General features: G+C 52.3%; 1 protein-coding gene and 1 pseudogene across 2 annotated transcripts; one reads left to right on the top strand and one right to left on the bottom strand.

Moving 5' to 3' along the window:
• Positions 1-906: 906 nt before the first annotated feature.
• Positions 907-1519, top strand: LOC308340252 (ras-related C3 botulinum toxin substrate 1-like; annotated as a pseudogene). The gene has a single exon. The product of its transcript is annotated as a ras-related C3 botulinum toxin substrate 1-like (transcript).
• A 1075-nt stretch (positions 1520-2594) lies between these two features.
• On the bottom strand, positions 2595-8027 carry TMEM177 (transmembrane protein 177). The gene is made up of 2 exons (XM_080797856.1): positions 7995-8027; positions 2595-6219 (listed from the first exon to the last, which is right to left on the bottom strand). The coding sequence occupies exon 2, from the start codon at positions 6195-6197 to the stop codon at positions 5262-5264; it is 936 nt and encodes a 311-aa protein (XP_080653982.1). The 5' UTR covers positions 6198-6219; positions 7995-8027; the 3' UTR covers positions 2595-5261.
• Positions 8028-8386: the final 359 nt, after the last annotated feature.

Raw genomic sequence — 8386 nt, forward strand, 5'->3', positions numbered from 1 at the left:
ACCCTGACACTGGTGGTTTTAGTATTTTAAAAACTAGTATTTTAAAATTACCGGTGTGGTAAGTGTAAATGACTATCTCCCATTTTGATGCCCTCTTCTCTGGCCTGCTATCTACCCTAGGATCACATGGGTCCTCTGCTCCGGGGGGCTGCCAAGGAATTTCCCAGTTGTCAACTGATAGCAACCAAGACAGCTAAGGAACTGCTCTAATTGGGACTTTGAGAAGCTATCAACACAGACCTGTATTAGGCAGCAGTGAATTCCCTGGGAAGGTTCTAGTCTCAAGGAATTGCTGGTATTGGGGCAGCAACTCCAAGACCTTGAACACCCTGGTACCTGACCCACTTAAAAGCACAAAATGTAGGAACCAATTTTCTTTCGTTCTTTTTTTTTTTTTTAAGATTTTATTTATTTGTCAGAAAGAGAAAGAGAGAGCACAGTAGAGAGAGGGACAGAAGAGAAGCAGACTCCCAGCTGGGCAAGGAGCCTGATGTGGGACTCAATCCCAGGACCTGAGCTAAAGGCAGACACTTAACTGACTGAGGCACCCAGGCGTCCCAGAAAACCAATCTTCTTTTAAAGCTTAGTATATTGGGGTATCTGGGTGCCTCGGTTGGGTGTCCAACTCTTGATTTTGGCTGGGGTCATGATCTCAGCACTGTGGAATCTGTGGGATCGGCCCACGTTGAGCTCTCCACTCAGCAGGCCTGCTTGTCCTCTTCCCCCCACCTCTGCTGCTCCCCCCACTCATACTCTCTCTCTCTAATAAACAAACAGAATATTTATTTTAAAAAAAACTTGCCATATATACTGGGCTCCAGCTTCGCATCAGCAGAGGGCAAGATGGTGTGGACAGCAGCCCCAGCACCCTGTCCCCTGTCCCCCTCGCCTGCTGTAGCCCGATGAATGACCCCGACGAAGATCATCAGGTGTGTGGTGGTGGGAGATGGAGCTGTACGTGAAACTTCCCTACTGATCAGCTGCACAACCAATGCATTTCCTGGGGAATATATTCCCACTGTCTTTGACAACAACTCTGCCAATATTCTGGTAGATGGAAAACCGGTGAATCTGGGCTTATGGGATACAGCTGGACAAAATTAGGACAGATGAAGTCCCTTATCCTATCTGCAAACAGATGTGTTCTTAATTTGCTTTTCTCTTTGCTTTCTCTTTGCTTTTCTCAAATGATGCAGGGAGTCCTGCATCATTTGAAAATGTTCAAGCAGAGTGGTACCCTTAAGTATGATGTCACTGTCCCAATACCTGCATCATCTTGGTGGGGACTAAACTTGATTCAGGGGCGACAAAGACATGATTGAGAATCTGCAGGGGAAGAAGCCGACTCCCATCACCTACCGTGGTGTTTGACTACAGCTAAGGAGATCGGTGCTCTAAACCACTGGGGGTGCTCGGCTCTCCTGCAGTGAGGCCTCGGACAGTATTTGATGAAGCTATGCGAGTGCTTCTCTACCCAGCTCCTGTCAAGAAGAGGAAGAGAAATTGCCTGCTGCTCTAGCCGAATGGGCCCCTTTCCTGCCCTGTCACCCTCGGAACCTTTGTACACTTTGCTCAAAAATGGTGGAGCCTTCGCCCTTGGTGCCGTGTTTTTGTTATAGATTTTGTTACCTTTTCCATAAAACCATTTTGAACCAATCAGTAATTTTGAGGTTTTATTTGTTTAAAATGTAAAGACTTTAAACTTTTACATTATATTAAAATTGAGCCCTAAAATAGCAAGCTTTCTTAAAGCCTTATTCTTTTTCTTTTAAAAATATTTTATTTATTTATTTGCCAGAGAGAGAGAGAGAGAGAGAGAGAGAGAGCACAAGCAGGGGGAGCAGCAGGCAGTGGGAGAAGCGGACTTCCCAGTGAGCAGGGAGCCCGATGCGGGACCCAGTCCCAGGACCCTAGAATCATGACCCACTCGGAAGGCAGCCGCTTAACTGACTGAGCCACCCAGGCATCCCTTAAGGCTTTATTTTTCAAAAGCCCCTATTCTTGCCCAGATGAAGTGTTGCCAAAATACCTTGTGAACTAAAATGTGTTGTGCTGAGAACATTGAGCACTAATCCTTTCAAGACCTTTGTCTTTAAGGAGATACTGCTGACTGGGTGGCTCAGTTGGTTAAACTGCTGCCTTCAGCCCACATCATGATCCCAGGGTGCTGGGATCGAGCCCGAATTGGGCTCTTAGTTCAGCAGGGAGGCTGCTTTTCCCTCTCCCTCTGCCTGCCGCTTCCCCTGCTTACGTGCTCTCTGACAAATAAAATCTTAAAAAAAAAAAGTTAGTGTATTCCCTTCTGCTGAGACTTTGAACAGACCTCTTATTCCTGGGTCCCACTGAGGAAGTATGGCTCTGGCTGTGGGTGCACAAGAGTGGGAGTGTGCTGCGTGTGACATGATCAAAGAATGAAGACAGTATTTTGACAAAATATGGAGGTTAATTTACACTACGTTGTACATGTCACAGTTAAACTAAGTAGAAGTGTCACAAGTAAAAATTTAAAAGGGTAATTTCTGTCAAATGCAGTAAATGATTAAGACAGGTCATTATTACCAAAAATAAAATAAAACTTACTATATACTCTTGTTGGGCTTTGCATTTTGCAAACTTTATTTCACTTTATCAAAACAATACCAGGAGCTATATGTTAATAGAAAAGCTCGCAGGCAGAAATGTGAACTCACTTGTTCAAAGTCACTCTGCTAAAGTGGGAGGACCAGCATTTGACCCCACAGCTGGCTGCCGAGTCCTCTCCTGCTTCCCACGGTAAACTTGTCTTCAGCCGGGGCCCGAGGGCTCTGTAACCCATGGCGCTTCCACCCCATTCCCACCTCAGCACCAAATCAGATGGACTGGGTGGCCCCCTCCTCTTTAGCTAGCTGAAAGGGTCTCCCCTGGAAGTTCCAGAAAGATCTGCTCAGTGGCCATTTTTTCCTGACGAGAGGTGAGGTCGGAAAGTCATCGCTAACCGGCATTGAAGAAAGGCTGTAGAGGTCACAGCACAAATTTCCACGACAAAACCCTCAGGATTAACAGGACAGTGTAAATGAAGGCCTCCCAAAAGGGATCTGGAATCAGGGTGCTGATTTCAAATCCTTGCTCTGTCACTTTCAAAGCTTTATGGTTTAGGGCCCATTTCTTCACCTTTCTGTGCTCTTTCCTTGCCTGTAAAATTGAAATGACAATACCAACTACCTCTTCCAATCTGGGGCTAAGTGAAAAAAGATTCTAGGAAGCTTGCAGTGTCTGGTGCACAACAGAGGTCCCGTGGGCATTACTGTAGGGCTGTAGTGGGCGGGAGGTCTCGCTGGATAAGAACCCAAACATCTGTTCCAGCTCAGCCTGGGGTATAAGCCTGCCTGGAGATGTGGGTCCCCTGTGTATACTCTGAGGACCTGAGACAAGGGCAGGGTGAGAGAGAGCAGCCCAGACCCAGGCACTGAGGAAGGAGGGGGCCAGCAGTGAAGCAACCAAAGGGCTCCTGAGGTTAGGCTCCATATAGCTGGGGGGGGGGGTAAGTGGGGGGACGGGACACTAGATGGCTAAAGAGGCCATTAGGTCAGGGCTCACAGAGGCGGCTCTAGCCAGAAAGCTACGGGACACCCGCAGAGGGTTGTAGGCAGGATGGAACCCAGTCAGACCTGCATGTCCAAGAGCTGGGAGAGGTGGGGACAATGGCCTGGAGGAACCACCTGGGGAACACCTAAAGCCATCACCCTGCTCCTGCAGTACTGAAAGCCACTGGCATGGGGAGTGGGAAGCGGCTGGAGCTCCTCGAATCCAGACCACAAGCTACAATTCTCTGGCCAAGATCAGTTACATGTGGCAGCAGCACTTGGATGACGAGCCAAGGGGTCCCCTGCAGTGGTATTTCCCAGAGTGGAGACTTGCTCACCCACTCAGTAACTCATCTGTCCACCTCTGCATTTATCAAGCATGTGCCCACTGCCATCCCGGGATCTGAGGGATGGGGTGTCTGCCCAGGCCGAACACTGGGACCCACACGCTGGGCGAATGGAGCCAGAGCACCGACCTCCAACCACTGTGACCGACCCAGCAGGAAGACCTGCCACCACACCCTGCTCACTGCCCACTCGGTCTCCAACAGGAAGTGCATGCCACGGCTGAGTGGGCTTCCTGGTACTGCTCTGCGCCCTTCCCTGGGTGTGGCCCCGTCTCTTGACCCTGAATTACACCGGCGCCAGGCCTGAATGCTTCCATTCTTCCAGCGAAAACACAATCGGCAATAAAAATACATGAATGGCCAAGTGAGTCTGGCTCTCTGGCCGCAGCTGCCCTCACCCTCCCTGGGAGGGGGTCTCCTGTCCAAGGATCAAAAGTGGGGTCTGCTCTACCCGCCACCAGGAAGCCTTGAAGGAAACGAACAGAGTAAGGGTGCAGCATTCCCCTGGGCCCCGGGTGTGACACTAGGCCCAGTCCATCTCACCCACCTCCACCCTGCTTCCTCCCTGCCACCCCCCTCTGAGCCCCCCAGTTCCTCTCCTCTCCAGGTACTGGTCACGCTCTGGACTGTATCAGCAGGTGCCATCCCTGCAAGGCTTTGGTTTTGCAATGGCTTGTTCCTTCTTCTTCCTCTGGCCAGAGTTCCTGCCAAGTCTCCCATGCCACAGGTCTTGCCAGGTTCCAGCAACGCTTTCTCTCCCTTTCAGGCCAAGGGGCTCTGTCTGAGCATGCCATCAGGCCTGGGTAAACCTGTTCTGAAATCCCACCTCATGCGCTCTCTCCCAGCCTCTCAGGGCCATGCTAGCTTCTCACCTGGGCCTCTAAAGCTTTACTTTCTCCCATGGTGGAAGGAAGTGAGATGAGACCACCAGGTGAACTACACGGTGGTTCTTCACTGTAGTAAAGTGTTCCAGTCCTATAAGCACTTCTGGTGGGGAGATGTGGCCTGACTCCCACAGCCTGTTGGAATTCTAAGACCAAGGGGGTTCATCCCATTATTGATGGCATGATCTCTTGGCCAGGCCCTTTTGTTCATAGCTCACACAACCCCCAAATCCTGCCAGGTGATTTACAAACACCCCCTTTTACAGCAGAGGAAACTGAGGCTCAGATTCAAAAGGGACTCGCCCAAGGTCACTGGAATCATGGGCCTGGGTATAATCTAGGCTGTTTCATTTCAGAGTCTCTGATTCATCTGACACTGGGCTCTGGGGCCAGAGGCACTGAGAGCCCCCAGAGTCAACGGCAGGGTGGTGCCTGCATGAGCCCCATCCGTCCTTGTGATGAGCCCCTCAGGAACGGCCCGCGGTGAGTGCTGCCCTCCACATCTGCAGCACGGAGTCCCGGCGGGTCGTGTAGGGTAAATGTTTGATGCGGAACCAGTGTCTGGGAACGATGTTCCCGCTGGGCGTATACAGTTTCTCTCCGTGACTGCCCAAGAGACTGCGCAGGGCTACATTGCCCGACAAAATCTTCTCATAGAACTCCACGCCCCCCCGGGCATAGGCTGCAGACAGTGCAGCTGTGTGACGGTCCAGCCAGCCTTCCAGGGCATGAGTGAGAGAGTCCGTGGAGAAGGCGTAGGCCACGAAGCCCGCCACTGCTGCCACCAGGTTGAAGGCCGCCCGTAAATTCATGGGGCCTCCATAGAGCCCCAGTGCATGCTTGGCACCCACGCTCAGGGCCCAGGTTCCTGCTAGGCAAGCTGGGGCCGGTAGGGCTTGGAGGGCGGCTGCACCGCTCTCCAGGTATACCACTTCCCTGGCCAAAGCAAACTTCTGGGCCTCATGGGACAGGGTCAAGGCATCTCTCAGCCGGGCGCCTGCTGGGCTCTGCCAGTTCACTCTTTGCCCGTGCACCACCACTGGGTGATCGGTGTTGGTCAATGTTCTCCCCAGGAAGGTGGCTGGGATGCCCACTACAGCCCCCGCAGGGAGTCGCGGGAAGCCAGCACTCACGGGATGGAAGATGAAAGTGGTGAAAGCCTCGTAGCTGTGGCCTGAGGGGACCCCGACGTCCTGGAGCACCTCTTGGAAGAGCCCCCCCAGCTCTGGGGACAGTGGAGCTGGCTGGCCCTGAGGCCAGTACCGGTACAGCCATTGGATCACGGGATCTGGGAAGAGGTGGTATGAGATCTGGGCCCCGAAGAGGCCTGCACAGGAACCCACCAACAGGCCTGTCCTGTGTCTCTGCACAAATGCTGCAGCCCGCCACAGGGGACCGGCCATGAGTGCTGGCACCGTTGTAAACCTGGGTCAAGAAAAAGAGAATCAGCCAATGGTTCCCTGGGTGAGCTGGCCGACTGAACATAGCCCAGGGCCACATCCTTTTGAACGGAGGCAATACAGGGAGGTGGTTAAGAGCATGAGCTCTCAAGCCAGAGTTCAAATCCAGCCTCCATCTCTGTGCACCACCTTCCCCATTAGCCAAACAGGCACTGACAATGGCATCCCTGGGGTGGTTGTGATGAGCCTATGAATGAACGCATATAAAACAATTGGTCTGGCACAGCAGCAGACACCTCCTGTGATAATGCTGTGATTGTTACTTTTATTCCCATGGCTAGGCACAGTATGAAGTACCAACTGCCTCACTCCACTCTTCATCCCACTCTTTAGTCCTACGACCCCTAATTTACAGGTGAAACCTAAATTCAACTTCTTACTTCCTGTACGCTAGACACAATTCTGAGAACTTTTTTTTTAATATATATTTTTTAATTTATTTATTCGTTAGAGAGAGAGCGAGCGAGCACAGGCAGACAGAGTGGTAGGCAGAGGCAGAGGGAGAAGCAGGCTCCCCGCCGAGCAAGGAGCCCGATGCGGGACTCGATCCCAGGACGCTGGGATCATGACCTGAGCCGAAGGCAGCTGCTTAACCAACTGAGCCACCCAGGCGTCCCAATTCTGAGAACTTTATATATACTGTCCAACGCCTGAATCCTTACAACTCCATGACCTAATTATATTGCTCCTATTTTTGAACATTGGAAACTGAGGCAGAGATAGATTAATTGGACGAAACCCCAAACTAGCGAAGTGGCGAAGTTACAGGCTGAGTGGTGGGTCCCCTCCAAAGTCATATGCTGAAGTCTTAAGCCCCAGTCTCTCAGAATGTAACTGTATTTAGAAATGGGGTCTTTAAAGTGAGGTCATTAGGGTAGGTCCTAATCTAATCTGACTGGTGTCCTTAGGAGAACAGATTAGGACACAGACACTTAGAGAAGACCAAGAGAGGGCACAAGCCAGAGGTGACCATCTACAAGCCAGTGAGTGTGGTCTCAGAAGAAATGTCATGCTGACACTGTAATCTTGGACTTTGAGCCTCCAGATCCCGAGAAAAAATCCTGCCATCCAGTACTTGTCCTGACAACTCTAGCTAACACAGGCACACAGGCTATCAGAGAGCTTTTCGTTTCAGAAAAAAATTTAATTCTAAATTACAAATATCTACATAAGTAGACAAAACAGCACATTAGCCAGCTTCAACCAACTCATGGCCAATCTTGTTTCCTCTCTTCTCCCACCCACATTCCTCCTCCAACTGGCTTATTTTGAAACACATCCCGGGTGTCCTCTTATTTCATCCATAAATATTTCAGCAAAAATTTATAATTATTTTACTTTGGTTGAAGCTTACTGTCTTCCTGCCTGCCTGTGATAGCGGTTTAATTAGCACGTAGGCTGCTGCAAACAAGAACGTGGGGGAACCGCCTGGCCTGTTTTCACGAAAATTCCTAAAGGGGCATATCACTTGGGCCTATATTCCCAACCAAGGGACTAAAGCTAGGAAAGCAAGGGTCCTGGACAAAGCCCCGACGCCCCCAGGCCCACCAGCGCCAAGGCCCTGCTCCAGGCTGGGCGAGGAGGGGCTGCGGAAACTTCGCAGAGGGCTCCCCGTTCGGCGTCCATCCCGGCAGCTCCCTAAGGTGAGCCCCGCAGCTCGACCACGAAGCTGGAGAGGGCCCTGGGGAAGGGGCCGGTCCCACTTCCGCGAATCCGCGCGCGCGCGCAACCGGGGCTCACCTGCTCCGCCGCAGCCTGGGCAGCCGCGACACGTGCGCGAGGCGGGTCTGCCGCAGAGCACGCCGGCCCGCGCTCTGGGGGCGGGGACTACAAGGGGCGGGCCGGGCGCAGAGCAGGCTCCGGGGGAGGGCGGGCCTCCAGGGGGGGGGGGGCGGGACCGTGGCTCGGGGACTACTAGCCCGCTGGTGGCTGGTGTCGGAGCACCTTGCGGTGGGGCTGCGAACCGCCACACTCTCGCTTCAGGATGACCAAAGCGGACTAGGGCTTCCTTGTCTGCACTCGAGAGGCCGCCTTTAGGAAACTGCGTATTTGCGTGGGTCAGGAGGTGGCTTACGGCTGAACCCCCATCGGAGCCCCTGCCCACGTGACTACCGGGTAGGTGGCCTTTTCTG

Source organism: Martes martes, assembly GCF_963455335.1.
Source record: "Martes martes genome assembly, chromosome: 3".
Taxonomy (NCBI): domain Eukaryota; kingdom Metazoa; phylum Chordata; class Mammalia; order Carnivora; family Mustelidae; genus Martes; species Martes martes.